This window comes from Protopterus annectens, chromosome 2.part0, assembly GCF_019279795.1.
Source record: "Protopterus annectens isolate FY-2018-M chromosome 2.part0, PAN1.0, whole genome shotgun sequence".
NCBI classification, from domain to species: domain Eukaryota; kingdom Metazoa; phylum Chordata; order Ceratodontiformes; family Protopteridae; genus Protopterus; species Protopterus annectens.
This window is the reverse complement of record NC_056728.1, coordinates 1,614,678,655-1,614,700,522: the sequence shown is the minus strand read 5'-3', so window position 1 is coordinate 1,614,700,522 and position 21,868 is coordinate 1,614,678,655. Positions and strand designations below refer to the sequence as shown.

Below are 21,868 nucleotides of genomic sequence, written 5' to 3'. Positions count from 1 at the left end.
TTCAGCTATAACACATCTTAATAAGTTTGTTAGACAACAGGGATTGCATTCTGATTTCACTGAAAAACCTCTTTAATTTTATCTAAAGTTTCAGAAGAAAGGTGTTCTGGAGGTAATTCTGAAGCAACATTTTTCCCAGAATAAGGGTGAGTAGGAAATCCTGAAGCACAACAGTCATCCTTCAAATTCCTGCTCTTTGGACTGAATTTGAGTCAGAACATTAGAAAACCTTTTTTACTTTTCTGAAGAGGATATGGAAACAGTAAAAGCAGAAATGACTTTCCTAGCAATTCTCAGCAAATCACTCCCTTCCATAGAAAAAGAAATAGGAGAAGCCACGTTTTCCATTTCCTGGGAGATTCCATGGAAAAGGACCAACCCAAACAGGCACACTCTCCTGGGGTGCAGGTTGTCTTTCCTGGATATGTGGTATTTCACTAACCCCTTCCCTACAGAATGACAAGAGTTTTCCTCTTATGCTCTTGGAGGACGCAACGACAGTCACAGAGTGGTTGTAGGTGCTACACCAGAGGGACGCCGGGAAAAAGATGACAGGTGTGAGAACAAAGACCAGCCACAGCAGAGTCACCCATCAACAGCTGACGCAGAACCAGGGCTGGTATGACACAAACACTCTCTGAATTAATTCTTCTTCTTCAGGATAAGGGAAGGAAGAATTGAGGAGACTGGTAGCTGTCCATACATTCGGTCAAGATTGAACAGATAGCAGAACCTGAAAACAGTGGTGAACTTTTAAATAGCCAAAAGGTTTTTCTGAGGTAAGAAACCACTGACAGTTCCCCCAACACAACATCCTACTCAATGCAGAAAAACTACAAATATCTGTGGGAAGAAAAGTCAAAAAAGGAACATTTACACAGTTTTTTCACAGAAGCATTCACATAACACACACGTTACACCTGATATGAAGTGAGAGTCCAAAAACTATAAGCTTTTTAGCAAAAAGCAATATTTGACAGAAAAAAAAAGTTTTCCTCAGAAAATTAAATTTGTTTAAGGTTTTCTCCAAACAGGGGAGTTACCTGCTTAGCCTTGAATCACTTAGCCAATGAACAGCTCTACAAAGCCTACTAAAGGAGCACACTTCAGTGGCAAAAAAACTCAACAGGGTTTTTTTTTTTTTTTTTTTTAACTCTGCATTTTTACAGGAGCTCCTCTTAAATTCCTGACAGAGTGCATGGAAAAGCTGGCCGGTGGCAGGGGATAGAACCCATATAGCTTAGGCTACTGAAGCAGTTATCACATGTCTAACCATCATACTGAACTTCAGTGCTCAGGCTTTCAATAATAGAGTGAAATTAGTTAATACTGAAGAAAAGTCCTACTATATAAAACTTAATTACTTCTATCACAAAACATTTTAAAATTGTTCAAGTTTAATGCAGTGTGTCAAATCAGGGTTATCCATATGACATTAAGAATATTTTAATTACTCATTTTTTATCATAACAGCTTGTAAGGCTGGCATTTTTGGTTCTTTTCCCATTTACCATTGTCCTGTGGTACTTCTCTTTTTTTCATTTATTGGAACATACTGTGTCACCTTGCCCAAAAAGCCTTGCTTCATCCGGAAATGAATTTGTTCCCACTATAATGCACATCTTTATTAAAATTTAAGTTGACATATCCTCCTTTAATTTATTTAATTATCACATACTACGTGACCGTAAAAATTCTGATCACTATTTTCCTGAATGACCAGAACACTAACTGTCAAAAATATTTTCTTTCCCAGATAACACACTTTACCAGCTTCCATAATTAAGACAGAGCCTGGTTCTTGACAACCAGCACTGGAATTGCACCAATTTATTAATAGGTCATCTAAGTACTCATTCCAAATTTAGTAACTCCACCCTGTATGCGCTCTCAAAATTAATACAGTTCACTGGACAGCTAGATCACTCAACCAGTTGAACTTGCATGTGTGTTGTACAGTCCATACTTTCTTCCCTTTCTGGAACTGCAATTACGTGGATGCTTTTCCTTCTAGTTCAACCATTTTTGAAGTACAATTTACTGACTTCACTTGACGGTTACAAACTTATTTTCATTACTCATTGTTTCTATTGCATCTGCTTCGCTGTAAAGAAGTACAGTGGATATAAAAAGTGTACACACCCCTGTTAAAATGCCAGGTTTTTGTGACATAATAAAATGAGACCACAATAAATCATTTAAAAACTTTTCCCACCTTTAATGTGACCTATAACCTGTACAATTCAATTGAAAAACACACAAATCTGTTAGGGGAAAAATATAAAAAATAAAAAAATGTACAATAAGCTGGTTGCATTAAGTGTGCACACCCTTAAACTAATACTTTGTTGAAGCACCTTTTGTTTTAATTACAGCATTCAGTCTTCCACCACCTTTTAAAAAAATTAATTTCAATGTTTGTAAGCACTGGAAAATGACTTGACTAATGTAGTGGAAGATCTACATGGCACAAAGTCACTGTCATTTTAACACCACATACAAAAATGCTATCAGATATACATTAAAAAAAACTTTCTGACACAATAAACAAAAGTGTGGCAAGAGCAGAAGGGGAAGAGTGTGGCAAGACCATATGGGGAAGAAGGAGATGGAAGGTTCTCAGACTTCTCCTTTAAACTGGGACCTGAAGAGAGATCACTTGGTTTGTTCTTATTAGGTCTACAGCAAGCACAATCACTTAAAAGTTAGAAAAATAATGCCAGCAGAGTTGAAAAGAAATTGAGTGTATGCAGTAAAAAAAAATGCCCAAATTAAAATGGGTGAGGGAAAGGCAAAGAGAAACTGGCCTGAAAAGATGAAAAAACTGGGATGTAACTTACTGACCTGAAATGCAGAGGTTATGCCAGGGGTCTCAGCAAAAGCAAGCTCTGAAGACGGGAGCTATGAAAGCTCCTTGGTGTGTGTGGAATCACCAGACCTAAGGGAAACTGATGGCATCTGAAAGATGGTCTTCAGAGTTTCAACATTTTTCCTCATGACAATCTATCACTTTCACTTCTGAGGCATACTCCTGGATGACACAGTGGTACAGAACCAAAAATATGTCCTCTTTTGAGTCATGAATTTCCAGAGAGACTTTGCTTCTCTTCTGAATGTCCTCAGGTGAAGATGGCACAATGAAGACAGGTGTCCACTTTGTACTCTACGCTGAGACAAACACAGCACTGGGAGTGGAAATCTTTGCAGTAAATTTGTTTCCTACAGCCAACACAACTGATGATTTATACAAAAACCTCCGATTCAGTATCACTATCTGACATGGGAGAATAAAGTACAGTTGTGTACACTTACCATAAATGTAGATGTTCGAGTGTATTCACTGTTGCAGTCATCACATTTGGGTTATCTGCCTGCAGGTAGCCCTCAGCCGGCCTGAATACCAGAGTCTTCGGATTTCTGCGTCGAATGCTGTTGATTCTTCCTTGACGTCAGGTTGTCAGGGGTATAAAACATGCAGCCGACGCCATTACATCAGTTTTTCTTGCCCCAGATTTCAGGTGCCCCCACAATAGGAAGCAATTATATGGTATGGTACACACCCAGCAAAAAGCAAATACACATGATATAATATATGCCAAACAAGAAGGAAAGGTAGAGGCAAGAGAAGTCAAGGGCTGGAGGGAGGGTAACCAGGACTGCAACAGTGAATACACTCAAACATCTACATTTATGGTAAGTGTACACAACTGTACTATGTTCTTCGTGTTTCACTGTTGCAGTCATTACATTTGGGTTGATTCCCAAAGCTAAGGAAGGGAGAAGGAAGTTAAAGAGCATTAGGGCCAGCTATTAATCCCTGCAAGACTGCAGTGGAAAATCCAGCTCTGGATTTAGAAAAGATAGGCAAGTGGTAATGCTTGATGAAGGTATGTACAGAGCTCCAGGTAGCAGCTTCTAGGATGTCCCTGGTAGGGACCCCTCTCAGAAGTGCCACAGAGGTAGATGCAGCCCTGGAGGAATGTGATCTTATCCCCTGTGGGGTAGGGTTTTCCATGGTGCTTGTAGCAGAAATGGATGCAATGGGCTATTCATTTGGAAATGGTTTGCTTTGAAATAGCCTTCCCCTCTGCCCCTGCAGCAAAGCTAACTAGCAGCTGTTCAGAATTTCTGATAGGCTTAGTTCTGTCCAAATAGAATCTAAGAAGTCTTTGCACGTCCAGAGAGTGCAGTATTCGTTCCCCTTTGTTTTGTGGATTAGGGAAAAAAGGTAAGCAAATGAATGGACTGATTTAGGGCCACAGAAGACACCACCTTGGGCATAAAGGAAGGATTAGTCCTGAGGGAAACCCTGTCCGCAAGGAAGATAATGAAGGGTTCCACTGCCATGAGGGCCTGTAATTCAGACACTCTTCTAGCTGAAGTAATGGCTAGAAGGAAGGTTGTTTTCCAAGAAAGGAATTTCAACTCTACTGTAGCAGCTGGTTCAAAGGGGGGAGGAGTGAGCTTTTCCAATACAAAGTTAAGGTCCCAGGTTGGAGTGGGTGCTCTTCGGGGGGGGGGGGCTTCAATTTTTGGCCCCTCTAAAGGAATTGCTTTAGTAAGGGGTGAGAGAAGAGGGGTGGGCTCAGTATTATAATGTGCTGAAATGGCAGAAGCACGAATTTTAATTGGCGAGAAGGATAGGCCCTTGTGGAGCATTTCTGTTAAGTACTGTGGAATATGAGGTAAGCTGTGCACAGCTGTGACCATCCCCTAAGCTAGGCTCCAGGAACAGTATCTTTTCCACTTTTCAGCATAGGATTTTCTAGTACTAGGCCTTCTTGCCTCCAGAATGACATCCAGTACCTGTTTACTGAGGGATGCTAGGGGAGAGCTTACGGAATTAGCCAGGCTGCAAGGTTCAGGGTTTGAAGCTGAGGGTACAGAATCTGGCCCGCCTGCTGGGACAGCAGGGAAGGGGTCTGAGGCAGGTGTCATGGTTGTAGCAGTGTCACACTGCACAAGAGGGGGTACCAGTGCTGGTGTGGCCAGTCTGGTGCAATCAGTATTGCCCTTGGCTTGTCCTGTTTGATCTTTAGTAGGATCTTCGAGAGGAGAGGCAGAGGGGGAAAGGCATAAACTGAGAGGCTTTCCCAGGTGAAGGACAGGGCATCCACTTTCCAAGCTTGGCTGTGGGGAGTTTGTGTGCAGAATTTGTGCAATTGGTAGTTTGAGGGGCGGCAAACAGGTCTACCTCTGGAGTCCCCCATTTGTTCCTCAAGAGGTTGAATATTTTAGGTTCTAGTTTCCATTTGTTTGGGTCCATGAGATTTCTGCTTAGGTCGTCTGCCAGTGAATTTAGTTTGCCTGGCAGGAATTGAGCTTGTAGGTGTACTTGGTAGCTCAAGGCTGTGTTCCACAGAGCCATGGCTAGTCTGCAGAGAGGGTACGTATGGGTTCCCCCCTGCTTGTTTATGTACCACATAACTGTGCTGTTGTCTGTCTTTACCAATAGTTGTCCTGAAAGAATACGGTCTTTGAAGGCTGTCAGAGCATTTTGTACAGCTAACATTTATTTTTGATTGATATGCAGGTGCATCTGTCTTGGGTTCCATCTGCCCTGAATGCACTTCCCTGCCATGTGATCCCCTCCATGCCCAGTCTAATGCATCTGTTGTTAGGGTTTAGGCGGCAGGGGGTAGAGTGAAAGGGAGTCCCTTGTTGTGGTAGCAGGCCTCTGCCCACCAAAGGAACTCTGTCTTCATACAAGGAATGATGTAAATCATTGTTTCCAGGTCCTGAGAATGTTGACACCATAGGCATTTTAGATACCATTGGAGTTTCCTCATATGCAGTCTTGCATATGGAATTAGTAAAATGCAAGAGGCCATGAACCCTAGGGCTTGCAGTATTTTCCTTGCAGATAGCTGGGGTTTTGTGGCCAATAGTTTTTAGTAGGTTGCCAAATAAACTTGTTTCTCTGGAGTGAGGAATGCTATCTGGGAAGTTGTGTTCAAGCTTGCTCCCAGGAATACAATCTGTTGGCAGGGTACGAGGTGAGATTTCTTTTCGTTGATGGTGTACTCCAGAGAGGTTAGAAGTTTCTTTACGAATGCCAGGTGATGTAATAGCTAGTCCTGGCTTTCTGTCTGAATAAGACAATCGTCCAAGTATGGGTAAATTTGAATATTTCTCTGCCTGCAAAATGCAATGGCTGGTGTTAGACACTTGGTGAATACCATAGGCGCAGTAGATAAGCCAAAGGGAAGTGCAGAGAACTGATAGTGCATGGAGCTTGCCCTGAAGAGTAGGTATTTCCTGCAAGATTCCCTTACTGGGACATGGAGGTAAGCTTCCTTTAAGTCTAGGGTTGCCAGCCAGGCCATCCTTGGCTAGCATGGGAAGAAGCTGTTGTGGAGTTAGTATTTTGAATTTTGGAACTACCAGAAAGGTGTTGAGAATAGACAGGTCCAGGAGAGGATGCCAGGAGTTGTCTTTTCTGGATACCAGAAAAAGTTTTACACAAAAACCTTGTCCCCTTTGTTCTGCTGTGACAGGCTGAATAGCCCTGATACTGAGAAGAGAAAGAACCTGCTGTTGGGCCTCCGCCCATAGACTTGGGGGTAGGTCTGGCCAACCATTTGGGGTTAAGTGTGTGTAAATGGAATCTGTATCCTTGGGAAACTATGTTCAAAACCCATTTGTCCTGGGCAATGACTTCCCAGTTTTTTGCATGCAGGGCGAGCTACCCTCCTAAGGGAGCAGGTAGTTGAGCAGGGCTTGGAAGGGTTAAGGTTAAGTCATTGTGCCATTTTTCCATAGGGGGGTGGCTTACTACTCCCTGCTTTGGAAGTGGGAGCCCCCCGCTGTTTAGGTCTGTGCGTAGCCTGAGACTGTAGCCTAGGTGTGGTCTGCTGACTTTGGGTTTGGACTGAAGTCCTAGAAGGGAATGGAAAGGACCAGTTCTTTGAGGGCCAATGCTTACTGAATCTGGGAGGCTGCACTTGTAGGAAATCTTTAACAGTTTGCATAGATTTAGCTTTTTCCTCCATCCTTTTGAGGACTTCTTCTGCTTTGTTGCCAAAAAGGCGGTCTTGGTTTAAGGGAGCATCCAGTAATTTAGCTTTTACATGATCTGGCAAGTTTTGTTCCATATGCCAAGCATGCCTTCTAATTACAGACCCACTGACAGCAGCCCTGCAAGATGCTTCTAAAGCATCAAAACCACATTGCAAAGTATGTTTACCAACATGTTCTGCAGAATGCATTAAATCCTGTAATTCTTTGTGTTCAGTACGATCAGGAATCAACATCATTTTCTGTTTAAGTAGCCCCATAATATGCTGCTGACATATGAAACTGGCAAATTAAAGCCCTAACGGCCAAAGTAGTAGCAGTGTATACCTTCTTACCCCATCTGTCTAAGGCTTTATCAGAAGGGGTAGGATTTGTGGCAGCAGTAGCCTTAAAGCCTTTTGGTCCTTGGAAAATGGTCTCTGGATCTGCAGAAGGATTCTTAAAGAGGAACTTGTGAGAGTCAGGTAATCTGTAGTACCTGTCAGGTTTTCTGGGAGCTGGAGGTAAAGTGTCTGGGTTTAAGGCTAGATTCCAAGAAAGCATCATCTACAATGTCCAGAACAGGATGGATAGATAATGGTCTGTGTTGAGGTAGTAGTAAGAATTCCCTAAGTCCCTTTTTGGACTCAGAGTAATCCTGGCTTTCCCAGCGGAAATGCTCCCTAAGAGTGTGCAAGGTTTCACCGAAAGAAAAATCCTCTGAAGTGGAAGCAAATGGAATCCTCTGCATCAGAATCCTCATAAGTAGATAAGGGCAAATCCTGGTAATCAGAAGGAGCCAAAATACCATATTCCTGATCAGAAGAATCAGAAAGAAAATCAGTTCTAGGTCTCTTAGAGGGGGAAGGCTGGCTTCCCCTAATTAAGGTAACAAGGTCTTCAGCCATTCTAAGCATTTTTTTTTTCTTTAGGCATATGGGCCTGAGCCTGCGGTTTGGTCGTCGGTTTTCTAGGCATGGTGCAAGTTTTTGGACTGGATGAAAACGATGGCGTTGGTTTAATATAAATGTCTGTAGGCCAGGATACACCCTCTGAAGCCAGTGCCTGCACAGCGGCTCTGGACCCATCCAAGGTAGAGACATCCGCAGGTTCCATAGTCTAAGAATCATCTCGCAGCATACCGGACTCCGAATGGTTCTCAGTCGAGGCCTGCAAATCAGAAGTAGCAGATATCAGGGGCTGTGAAAGCACCTCACTGAGTACTGGCGGACTGGCGAATAGCTTAACAGAAGCTTCGTTGGCAGTTTTGGACCTGTGCGATCTGTCTTTATCCTTACATTTTTTCGGAATATCGGTAGTCAAATGGCTTGATGAAGCCATTTCAGAGTACACAGAACGAGTATGAAAGTAATTTGCTGCAAAAATAGCCCGATGATGAATAGTTCGGGCGTTGAACAAGGCACAAAACCGACAACGAGGGACGTCGTGGTCTGGGCCTAAACAAGGGATGCAGTAAGAATGAAAATCTCTATGAGGTATTTGCTTTCCACAGGTAAGACAATTGTTAACTTTTACTGACATCGGTTAGAGAAAGAAAGAAAAAGGATTGCCAATGGGGTACTTAGCTTTTTTGAAGACTTCGGGTCTGAAACTCGAAAACGAAATTTTCAGGAGTCAGCCAACTGGCACTTGCGAACTGCTTCTGCTTCGGGCCACCGCACGGCAAGAAAAACGGATGTAATCGCGTCGGCTGCATGTTTTATACCCTTGACGACCTGATGTTAAGGAAGAAGCGACAGCATCTGACACAGAAATCTGAAGACTCTGGTATTCAGGCCGGCTGAGGGCTACCTGCAGGTAGATAACCCAAATGTGATGACTGCAACAGTAAAACACGAAGAACATCAATAATAACCCCTACAAGACAACACCCCCCCCCCCCCGTGGGATACTTACTTTTTTTCTGGAAGCAGATCAACCAATAAAATGATATGATGTAAGTCATACAACTGCTACAGTAAACTACGCAATAAGAAATATCGAGAACTGGTGCTTCCCGATGCCCCTTTTATGCCACTGATGTCCTTATGTAACAGTGGGAGGGGAGAGACAGCCAAAGTCTCTGAGGGAAGCTAAAACCTTTGAGGTTGGGCCAAACATCAGGCCACCAGAAGGCAGGACATCTCATAAAAGATAACTCAAATAATGAACAGTATGATGAACATCTTCTGGTAAAGAACAGAAAATACTGAACCAGAAATGTCAAGAGTCCTGCCAGTTATTCAGATGGATTTTTTTAATGCAATTTTAACAACTTTTTTAATCACACAACATAACATACATACATACATACATACAAAAATGTTCACGGCTTCCCTAGAAACATTTACTACCACTTCAGTTAAATTTTGAACAGTATACATAAAAATCTCCAGACAATGAATTTCTATTTGTTAAACTTGAAATGGACAATGCACTTAGTGCAACTTTTAAGTTGACTGAATAAAATGCCAATATTACCACCACCACAAACAAACTTCAAATCCCTTATTCAACAGCATATTTAACAAAACAGACATACATCTACAAATAGGCATGTTAAACTATTACTACTGGTGTAATAACTTCCATGAAACATGTTAGTCAATAATATGCATCTTAAATGTTTCTGGCAACTTTGAGACTTTGAACATATTGCTATTTCCTTTAATGAAGTCTATATCATAACTATAAAAAAAACTGATCATATATGTAAACATTATACAGCTCTGGCATCCTAATACAGCTTGTTGTCAAAATATTTTATTTATTTTTTTTTTTTAGTTAAAAAAAATTTTAGTTGAACTGAAGGATTTCACTTGGTAACTTACAAATATCCACAATGTTTATAAATGCGGACAATACCAGAATGTGCAAAATAGCACCAACCATACCACATTCTGAACTTAAGGTTAAAGAACTATGACAAGAGGTCGTTTTAGCAAGACTTGAGCAGTAAAATACATCAAAATCAAGTACGGCGAAGCTTTGGAAGAAAATGCAAGACACAGATGAATATGAAAACTTCTACAATTTATTTTGATTCAAACGTTTATATAAAAACCTGATGTAGATTTTAAGATTATATAATATGCTGAGAAGAGTTTTTTGGAATTAATGAAACTCAGTTAACTGTAAATACTTACAACATATTTTGGTATCAAAGAAGTTTCATCTGCAGCATAATCTAGCCTATATCAGTAGCTGAAAATTAACCTTTAGGTAAGTTACGATAATCACAAAATTCTACCAGTGATTAAAAAAAATCTTTAAGTAAAAGTCAGTGACAGCTTCAAAAAATGTCAGGGTATTAACTGTAGTGGTCCTCCAATAAAAATATTAGGATCATGCATAACTGGCTGACAAACTGAACATTTTAACTAATTCAATAATCGCATGCATGTACAAAGGGTAAGTGTGCCGATATCCTAAAAGGTAATGCAAGACAGAACAATATTTACTTCATTATTCAGGTGGATCTGATCATTAATACTCATCTCCATCTTCAAAGGATATTACAACCTAAGCAACATAAAATAAGTTGTGATACTGTGTGGTATGAACAAAAGTTACTTGTCTGCCGAGGAAAATGCCGACAGATACTCCAACAACTCATGACTAAGTGAATCTGCACCCTAATGTTCTTCACTCATCCTGTACAAGAAACATGAGCTATGTTCACACTGGAAAATGAGAAAAAGCAGCTCAGACAATACAGTGACAAAGATAAGACTAAACAGGTCCAAATAAAGCAATATTACTGAGGGGGATATGGTGACAATTACATCCAACAGTTCTATTATTATAACTTGGTTAAGGCATTCTATGTCATAGGTCGGCACACACACAGCAGTCTGACCTACTTGCTGGTTTTCACATCTGATCTGGCAATTAGACTCTGATGACATGGGAGACAGTGGCTTTACTGCCCTCATTGATCACTCCTACAATATGTGAGCATACTAATAAAAATATTCTGAAGAAATTTTCACTGGGAGCAGAGAAGGATTTTTCATGTGCAGTGGAATAAACACTAATACTTTCAGTATGACAGACTGGAAGTTAACACAATGAACAATCTTTACGCAGAGAAAAATAAGGCAATGCACGAGGCATGCAGTTACAGCTACACAAAAGTTAAGAGAAGAAAAAATGCATGTCTTGGTAGGAAGCAATACAACGGCTGGTTTACCTGCTGCTCTGCAATAAGGGAAGTTTTCAAGGCCTGCAACTCTTCATTTTTTCTTTTTTCAAGCTGTTCTAACTGCTCTAGAAGTCTGGTCTTTTCTTCATGTAATGTAGTATACTCTGATGAAGGCTGTTCTGATGATTGTGGGGGTGTAGCTCCCCTATGAGAAAATGTATTAAGTTTTTAACTGTACTGTTGCTGTATAGAGATTACATTAAACCATTATTACTAGAAACACATGTATACTACGATAAAGTGAGTGCAGTCATGTGATTGTAACAACAGATATTTAAAATAAAGATCACTGATGTAGTACTTAGTACCTTTGGTTTTTACTCACCAGTTCAATTATGTGATACAGACAGTTTTTCTTAACCATCCACGTTCCTGCACATAAAAGCCAGCAATGATGCTGGCTGGCAAAATCTCTCTTGTAAAAGCAGTGAGGACAAGCGCTAAGCGCTATCTGTAGTTCTAAGTCAGAAACTTCAACATTACAATGTAAAGTAAACAAAACCATGTGAGAAAAGTAAAGTACAGTTTTGTACCTACCATAAATGTAGATGTTCGAAGATCCACATTGCTGCAGTCCTTACTTATGGGTAGTCCGCTGTCCTCGGTCGGCCCGAATACCAAAGTATTAGGCTGACGTCGGTCATGGGCGCCTAGATCTGACATCAGAGCGTCAGGGTATAAAGGCGCATGATCGACGTCATATCCTCAGTCTTTTCTTGCCCCAGATGTCAGAAGGCCAAACCAGAAAGGCCACAGCCAAAAACAGAATACCTCCCAAAAACATGCCCAACAACAACCATCACCTAAAGCATAGCATCAAGTCAAACTACAGTGGGGAAGGAGGGAGGGTAAATTGGACTGCAGCAATGTGGATCTTCGAACATCTACATTTATGGTAGGTACAAAACTGTACTATGTTCTTCATCTCACATTGCTGCAGTCCTTACTTATGGGTAGAATCCCAAAGCAACAGGAAAGGGAGGATGGTAAAAATCATAAAGCATTAGGGGCCGCTAAAATGCCCTGTAAAATTGCAGTGGCAAATCCAGCCCTTGACTTAGAATGAAGAGGAAGGTGGTAATGTTTAGGAAAGGCATGCACTGAACTCCTTGAAGTTGCCTCCAAAATGTCTTTTGTAGCTACTCCCCTTAGAAAGGCCGTAGAAGTAGCAGTAGCCCTGGTGGAATGAAGCTTGATTCCAGCAGGAATCTCCTTACTATGATGGGAATAACAGAAAGAAATACAAAACCCAATCCATTTAGAAATAGTTTGTTTTGAAACAGGTTTACCCTGTGAACCCAAAGCAAAAGAAACAAACAATTGCTGAGACTGTCTGAACTCCTTGGTTCTGCTCAAATAAAAACACAACTGCCTGTGAACATCCAAAGTATGCAAAAGTTTCTCCCCTTTATTTTGGGGGTTTGCATAAAAAGTAGGCAAATGAATAGTTTGATTTAAGGCCACACTAGAAACCACTTTAGGCATAAAGGAAGGATTAGTACGTAAAGATACCCTATCCTTATGAAAAATCAGGAAAGGCTCCACTGCCATGAGGGCCTGTAATTCAGAAACCCCTCTTGCAGAGGTAATGGCCAACAAAAAAGCAGCTTTCCATGACAAATACTTTAACTCGGTAGTAGCTGCGGGCTCCAAAGGTTGTAGAGTAAGTTTTTTCCAACACAAAATTGAGATCCCAAGCAGGAGTAGAAGCTGTACGTGGGGGTCTTATATTCTATGCCCTTCTAAGAAATTGCTTAAACCAAGGATGAGAGAATAAAGGAGGGTCACAATCATAGTGAGCAGAAATGGCTGCAGCATGAACCTTTATTGAGGAGAAAGACAAACCCTTGTCCAATAGCTCAATAAGATATTGAAGAGCAACACGTAAATCAGGTTTGGAGACATCAAGGTCCTTTCCCTTGCTCCAAATAAAAAAATCTCCTCCATGTATCCACGTAAACTTTCCTGGTACTAGGCCACCTGGCCTCCAAAATAACATCCAAAACTTGTTGTGGAAGCAGAGACCTTCCAGAGTCTAAAACAAAATATGCCAGGCTGTTAGATGTAGAGACTGAATCTTGACATTGAGGAAGTGACTGTCCTCTTGTGACAAAAGATGCGGAATCAAAGGCAGAGGCCATGGGGGTTCTCGTACTAAACTTCTCAGTAGTGGGCACCAGTGTTGTCGAGGCCAATTCGGTGCTATCAAAATCATGGTTGGCTTGTCTTGTCTGACCTTCAAAAGTACCTTGGGAAGAAGAGGCAGAGGTGGAAAGGCATATACATGCAGATTGTTCCAACTGTATGATAGAGCGTCCACCTTCCAAACTGTGTGATGAAACATTTTTGTGCAAAACTTTGGCAACTGGTAATTTAGCGGAGAAACGAACAGATCTATGTCTGGAGTTCCCCATAACACTGTCAACTGTTGAAATACATGAGGATCCAATTTCCACTCGTGAGGATCCACTATTGGTCTGCTCAATACATCTGCTAAGGAGTTCTGTGCTCCTGGTAGAAACCTTGCCTGAAGATTGAGGTGTAGACTGAGAGCAGTTTCCCACAGAATCATCGCTTGCCTGCAAAGAGGGTAAGAATGGGTTCCCCCCTGCTTGTTGATGTACCACATGACAGTAGTGTTGTCTGTTTGAATCAACACCTGCCCTGGGTGAAGTAAACTTTGAAAGCCATCAATGCAAACTGGACTGCTAACATTTCCTTCAAGTTGATATGCAAGTGTTGGAGTTTGACAGGCCACGTGTTTTGCACCCATTTTCCATTGAGGTGTGCTCCCCAAGCCTTGTCCGAGGCATCTGTCGTTAGAATCTGACTCGCCTCTGGCCGGGTCACAGAGAGTCCCTTGTTTAGGTGACATTCCTGAGCCCACCACAAAAACTCCTTCTGAATGCAAGGTATTATCTGAATGACAGTGTCTAGATCTTGGCAGTGCTGTGTCCACACATTTTTGAGATACCATCGAAGCTTCCTCATATGCAATTTGGCATTGGGAAACACCAAAGTACAAGATGCCATGAACCCCAAGGCTTGAAGGACTGTCTTTGCAGTCAGCCTGGACCGTAGAGACATTTGCCGGAAATAGAGAGAATCTTTGTTTGTCCGGGGTCAAAAAGGCCATCTGGGAAGCTGTATTCAGTCTCACACCCAGAAAGCACATGTCCTGAGAGGGTACTAGACTGGACTTTGTTTCGTTCACAGAATACCCTAGGCATCTTAACACTGCCATCACATACTGTAGATGATGAAGAAGTTCGTCCTTTTCTTGTGCAATAAACAGGCAGTCGTCCAAATAAGGATAAATCTGTAGTCCTCTTAGTCTGAAAAATGCTATCACTGGAGCCAGAACCTTTGTGAACACTCTGGGCAGTAGATAAGCCAAAGGGCAATGCAGAGAACGCAGGTACCTCCTGCAACTGGGCCTGATAGGAACATGAAGGTAAGCCTCTTTGAGATCCAGAGTAACCATCCAGTGATCTTTTCCCAACAGAGGTAAAAGTTGTTGTAAAGTCAGCATCTTGAACTTTGGAATGTCCAGGTAAGTGTTGAGGATAGATAAATCCAAAATTGGTGTCCACGTGTTCCCTTTCTTTGGAACTAGAAACAGGCGGGAATAAAATCCTAGGCCCACTTCTGACAGAGGAACCGGCTGTATAGCTCCTTTTTGAAGAAGAAAGAAATTTGTGTGAGAGCCTCTATCCTTTGCCGAGGAGGGACGTCTGGCATGCCTTTGAAAGGAGGCATGGTGTGGAAATAGAACTTGTGACCTCGGTTTATAATGTCCAATACCCATTTGTCCTGGGTGACTAAATGCCAATTTTGCTTGAAAAGAGTCAACTTTCCCCCCAAAGGAGCTGCCCGGCAAGAAGAGTCTGGCAGTTGAAAATGCAGGTCATTGGGCCTGTTTACAAAAGGACTGGCCCCTGCCCTCACCAGCAGATTGAGCCGGCGAACTCCATTGTCTCGGCCTGAAGGTACTCTGAGCTCTGCCCCTACCAAGCCTAGATCTACCCCTAGACTGAGAATCAGAAGTAGGGTACGTCCACCCCTTAGTAGGCCAATTTCTACTAAACTTTGGAGGTTGTACCTGCAAAAAATCTTTAACAGTCTGCATAGACTTAGCCTTGCCTTCCATTTCCTTTAAGACTGACTCCACAGGAGGACCAAACAAAACTTCAGACTGTAAAGGGGCATCCAGTATTCTAGACTTAACATGCTCAGACAAATTCTGATCCGTAGGCCAGGCGTGCCCACGAATGACTGAACTAGAGGCAGCCACCCTAGAAGAAGCCTGTAAAGCATCAAAACCACATTGCAAAGAGTGCTTACCCACCTGTTCAGAAACATGCAGTAAATCCAGCAATTCTTTACACTGTATGCCCTCTGCCAAAGCATCCACTTTAGATCTTAGCTGAGAAAGGAGGAAATTCTGATACTTCAACCTATGAAACTGGCAGTTCAAAGCTCTCATTGCCAAAGTAGAAGAGGCATACACCTTCTAACCCCATCTATGCAAAGCTCTAGCTTCCTTATCCAGAGGAACCGGATTCTTAACAACAGAGGCTCTAACACCCTTAGGCCCCTGACTAACAGTTTCTGGGTCCGCCCTAGGACTCTTATACAGATATTTATGAGCCTGAGGCACCCTGTAATACCCATCCGGTCTGTGGTAAAAACAAGAACTCCCTAAGCCTCTTCCGTGAATCAGAGTAATCCTGGTCCTCCCACTTAAAATGCTCCCACATGGAATACAGAGGTACTGAAAATGAAAAATCCTCTGGAGGAGAAGCAGAAGGAGAGGAATCCTCTGCATCAGAATAAGGAGGGAAATCTTGAATGTCTTCAGCAGAAGACTCTGAATCATCTGAGGCCTGCTCCAAACTTTCCAACTCTGGCTCCATCCTGGGCCTCCTATCAGGAGGGGGAATAGAACCTCTAATTAAAGTAATCAAATCCTCTGCCATTTTAAACATGTGCTTTTTTGGCACAGACCCTGAAGAACCAGAACTGACACCAGAGGAAGGCAAAACAGACCTGCCCTCAGAAGGAGCCTTAGAAACAGTAGCAGAAGGCCTAACCACCTTAGGCATAGAAGGGAGAATAGTAACCTGAGAGGCCCCTTCAGCCTGACCTGCCTCCTGAGAGGCCACATCTTGAAAAATCAAAGTTTCCCCCTGGAACTCAACAGCGTCCGAAACGGACGAATCATCCTGCTTAGGCTTTAAAAATTTGTCTTTGCGCTTCCTAGTAGAAGCAGGCGTCGGAACATCCGACGGCATATTATAATTACACCTCGTGCCGAAGACTAACCTAGCGCAATCTAACCTCCTTTTTATAGTGCGCTTATTAAACCTAGCACAAAACCGACACCCGACTACGTCGTGCTGTGGTCCCAAACAAGGAATACAAAGCGAGTGGTAATCCCTATGTGGTATCTGTTTCCCACAAGAAATACAATTAATCACTTTTTCTGACATCCGGTAAATAACTGAGGCAAGAAAAAACAAAAATATTCCCCAACGGGGTACTTAGCCCAACTTGGTATCGGTCTGAAACTCCAGCGAAAAATTTCAGAACGCGAGCGGCACTTGCAACGCTGCTTCTGCATCGGACCATGCGGCAAAAAAGACTGAGGATATGACGTCGATCATGCACCTTTATACCCTGACGCTCTGATGTCAGATCTAGGCACCCATGACCGACGTCAGCCTAATACTTTGGTATTCGGGCCGACCGAGGACAGCGGACTACCCATAAGTAAGGACTGCAGCAATGTAAGATGAAGAACATCTACAGAAAGCAAAAAAAAAAAAAAAAAAAAAAAATAGAAAAACAAAAAAAAATGAACTTGGTATATTTAAAATAGGTTATGTTGAAACACAAGAACAAGTACTTCTACTACCGTTATTCCTATTTGAGAGGATGGACAGCAGGTGGGTGCCCTTACTGATACCATCATACCTCCTTCAAATACTTGCCGAGATGGTGAGTATTCTAGGTCACCTGTACTTCCTTCAGGGAGTGTTACTGTACAAGCAATTCTTAACATTTTGGTAGAAGTGCAAAAAAACAAAAACAAATCTAGGGTGATGAGAGTAACAGGATCTCCTGCAGCGCTGTTGCATCAACCCTCTCCCCTTATCACTGGCCTGGTCATCAAGCACACAATGTTGGGCAATGTGTGTACTTTAGTCTAAACAACAGATATGGTGACTACTAGCAGAAAGCAGTTTCCACATGCCTTCAGTTGCTTTTCTGCATTTATAGCAAAAAAATAAATAAATAAAATGGGCTAGCTTTCTGAAAACAGTTTGTCTGGCAACAAGCAACTGCTATCTTATAGGTTCATGGGTTTTTACTAGGCTAATGACCACACAGACCTTTTTAAACCTATGGGTTGCCAAATGGCTTACTGACAGAACCCACACTGTAAAAGTAGCCAATTCCAAATTCCAGCTCCAGACAAGTGACAAGTGGAGTACCTCAGGGTTCAGTCCTGGGACCGGCTCTTGTTTGGCAGCTACTTCTCTGAAATACAGGCCAACACTAAGGGACTCTGGCTAACAAAGTTCGCAGATGACTGCAAACTGGGAGCCATTACTGAATTCCCAAATGATGTGGATATTCTATAAAAGGGCCTAACAGAAACAGATGCCTGGTGCCAGAGCCACTGGCTCAAGCTCAATGCCAAGAAATGTATAGTTATCCCCTTTAGGAAAAAACATGTACCCATGAATTACCACATAAGTGGCAGTACACTAAACACAGAAAGTGTGATAAGAGACTTGGGGACATAGGTGGAAAGTGGTCTCACCTTCAATAACCACATCGCCACAACAGTCAGGAAATACTTCTATGTGGCACACCTCATCACGAAGGGCTTCTCATCCAGGAAAAAAGGAGGTCATTGTCTCACTGTATTCATCTCTCATTAGACCCATTATAGATCTCAATGCCCCATTTGGTATGTACCTCTCCAAACATCTGCAACAACTGGAAAGGCCACAGAAATACCTCACTAAAAGAATCACAGGCCTAAAGCAGATGCCTTATGCTGACCATCTAAACTAACTCCAGCTATACTCTTGTCGCATATCGCCTACTCAGAGGCGATCTCTGCTTAATATACAAGGCCATGTCAAACCCAGAGCTGTTGGACATGCTCCACTTAAAGAAATCCCAATCCCTCAGAGCCACACGCTCCAGAGATCTAAACCTTGTCATCGCAATGAACAAAACATGCTGGAGGGATAGGTTCCTGACCCAGAGACTCCCTAGACTCTGGAACAGACTGCCCACACATATCAAAGCAGAGCACCTCTTTGGCCCTCTTCAAAAGGAACCTTGACGACTGGATGGGAGATAGGAAATTCACCCCCCAAGGATCATGTCAGTCGCCCTGCTAGACAAGGGTCCAGAGAAGTAAATACTGTGGGAAGAAATTGCCAGGGAATTGTTATGGCTAGGTCTATATAGGCCCTAGGGCCGATAGCCTAGTATCAACCTATGAACTTATGAACCATGCATCCCAAATCTCTGACAACTTCTGGTACCCTTGATAAGAGTAAGCAGGGGCTTGGGAGATGAATCGTTTACAGGCTGCCTTTGTCCATTAGAGACATAGGTGCCAAACCAGGGATGAATGTCCTGCTCCCATCCAGTTGCCCAAGTTACACTTGAATTGGGGTAGGGAGGAAATCTGCTTCACATGGATGGGGAGCTTGTTCCAGAGAAGTGGTAGTCTCTGGAATAAATACCTGTTCCTCCAGCAAGACCTATTTATATCCCAGGCAAGGTTTAAGCCTTTAGAACAGGTGATTCTGGTGCTGTTTGTTTTGCAGATATGCAGAAAGTCTATTAGAGTGGGGTCTGGCAATGCCTTGTATGCCAGGCATAGATCTCCCATCAACAGCCTGTAGGAGACAAAATACAGGTATAGAGCCTTGAGGCCTGCATAGGACATGTTATTTACACCCTGCATTCTTTTAGTGAGGAAAATTACAGTTTTGTACCTACCATAAATGTAGATGTTCGAGTGTTCACACTGCTGCAGTCATTACACTTGGGTTATCCTGTCATCAGGCAGTCCCACAGTCGGCCCGAATTCCAAAGTCTTGGTCCGGCATCGGTTGCTGTCGCTTCTTCCCTGATATCAGTGCGCCAGGGGTACATAAGATGCATCCAATGCCATTTTTTTTCAGTTTTTCTTGCCCCAGATGTCAGGTGCCCCTAAGTAGGTAGGCAATACATATTGCTAATTAAAAATATACAATAAAAACAATACCTTCAGTTACCAGCAAATACAACCCAAAGGTTGTATAGGATACAAAGGTATAGATAAGCCCAGCTAGTTTAGAGGGGATGGAGGGAGGGTAACCTGGACTGCAGCAGTGCGAACACTCGAACATCTACATTTATGGTAGGTACAAAACTGTACTATGTTCGTGTTACACTGCTGCAGTCATTACACTTGGGAGGAATCCCAAAGCTGAGGTTGGGTGGCTGGTCTATAAAGAGTTAGGATTGGCTATGAGGCCCTGCAGAACTGCAGTGGCAAATCCTGCTCTGGATTTAGAGTAAACAGGCAGATGGTAATGCTTGGTAAAGGTGTGCACTGAACTCCAAGTTGCCGCCTCCAAAATTTCCTTGGTAGGTACTCCTCTGAGAAAGGCTGTTGAAGTGGCCGTTGCCCTGGTGGAATGTGGCCTAAATGTTATTTGGGACTGATTTTCCATGCTGTGTGTAGCAGTACCGAATACAGTGTCCTATCCACTTGGATATAGTTTGCTTTGAGATAGCTTTGCCCTGTGATCCTGCAGCATATACTACAAACAGTTACTCAGTTTTCCTGAAAGCCTTTGTTTTGTCCAAGTAGAAGCATAGCTGCCTGTGTATGTCCAAAGAATGCAGAAGTTTCTTCCCTTTATTTTGGGGGTTTGGATAAAAAGTTGGCAAATGGATGGTTTGGTTAAGAGCCACACTAGATACCACCTTTGGCATAAAGGTAGGGTTTGTTCTTAAAGATACCCTGTCCTGATGAAAAATTATAAAAGGTTCCACTGCCATTAATGCCTGTAGCTCTGAGACTATTTGTGCTGAAGTTACTGCCAGGAGCAGAGTTGTTTTCCATGATAAAAATTTTAGATCGGCTGTATTGGCTGGCTCAAAAGGTGGTAGGGTCAGTTTTTCCAAAACTAAACTGAAGTCCCAAGTTGGTGTTGGTGCTCTCCGGGGTGGTCTTATGTTTTTAGCCCCTATGAGGTACTGCTTTAGCAAGGGATGAGAGAATAAAGGAGGATCCGTGTTGTAATGTGCTGAAATGGCAGAGGAGTGGATCTTAATTGATGAAAAGGATAGGCCTCTGTCCAGCATCTCAGTTAAGTATTGTAAAATCTGAGGAATGTTTGGAACAAGAGGGTCAAGGCTTTGAGCCTGGTTCCAGGTGCAGTACCTGTTCCATTTTTCTGAGTAAGCTTTCCTGGTGCTAGGCCTCCTGGCCTCCAGAATGACATCCATAACAGCTTTAGAGAGAGGTATTGTCTGTTTGACTAAGTATCTGCCATGCAGCCAGATTTAGGGTTTTGAGCTGACCGTGCAGGATCTAATTGTTTTGTTGAGTCAGAAGGTGTGGAATTTGAGGCAAAATCCATGGTGGGCCTTGAGCCAAGTTCCTTAAGATAGGGTACCAGTGCTGGCGTGGCCAGTCTGGAGCAATAAGGATCATCTGTGTTTTTTTTGTCTGGCTTTTAGGAGTACCTTTGAAATGAGAGGCAGTGGCAGGAAGGCATAAACTTTTAGGTTTTTCCAGCTGAACAGAAGAGCATCCACTTTCCATGCTTGTTTGTGATAAGTCCTTGTGCAGAATTTTTGTAGTTGGCAATTCAGTGGGGATGCAAAAAGATCTATGTCTGGGCATCCCCACTTTTGCGATACCATGCTGAAGATTTGTGGATTAAATTTCCATTTGTGAGGGTCCATGATATTTCTGCTTAGATCGTCTGCCAGAGTATTTTTCTTTCCTGGCAGGAATTGCACTTGTAGGTGAACCTGATATGTTAGAGCTGTGTTCCACAAGGTCATGGCTTGCCTGCATAGGGGATAAGAATGCGTGCCCCCTTGCTTGTTTATGTACCACATTACTGTGGTGTTGTCTGTCTTTAGTAGTAATTGTCCTGGATGTAGAAGGTCCTTGAAGGCTGTTAGGGCATTCTGAACAGCCAACATCTCTTTCTGATTGATGTGAAGATGCATCTGGTCTGTGGTCCACTTGCCCTGAATGCATTTTCCTGCCATGTGTGCTCGCCAGGCGTAATCCGAAGCATCTGTTGTTAGAGTTTGCCTGGCTGTGGGTTGGGTGAAAGGCTGACCCTTGTTTAGGTGACATGCCTGTGCCCACCATCGAAACTCCTGTTGCAGGCAGGGAATCATTGGTATTACTGCTTCTAAACTGTGAGAGTGTTGAGTCCAAACACTTTTCAGGTACCATTGTAATTTCCTCATATGCAGTCTGGCATATGGTATTAGTAGTATGCAGGATGCCATGAATCCCAAGGCCTGCAGAATTTTTCTTGCAGGGTTCATAGGTTCATAGGTTCATAGGTTTATACTAGGCTATTTGCCCTAAGGCAAAACTAAATTGGCTTCCACCTTATA

At 42.7% G+C, this 21,868-nt stretch overlaps 1 protein-coding gene across 1 annotated transcript in view; it reads right to left on the bottom strand.

Annotated features, from left to right (window-relative positions):
* The window catches only part of RB1CC1 (RB1 inducible coiled-coil 1), a gene marked incomplete in the record, with an annotated part of 2,392,675 nt that overhangs the window by 512,931 nt on the left and 1,857,876 nt on the right, over window positions 1-21,868 (bottom strand). Inside the window, 1 exon segment of the mRNA XM_044061705.1 lies at window positions 11,189-11,345. Within this exon segment, the coding sequence (XP_043917640.1) occupies window positions 11,189-11,345 (157 nt within the window).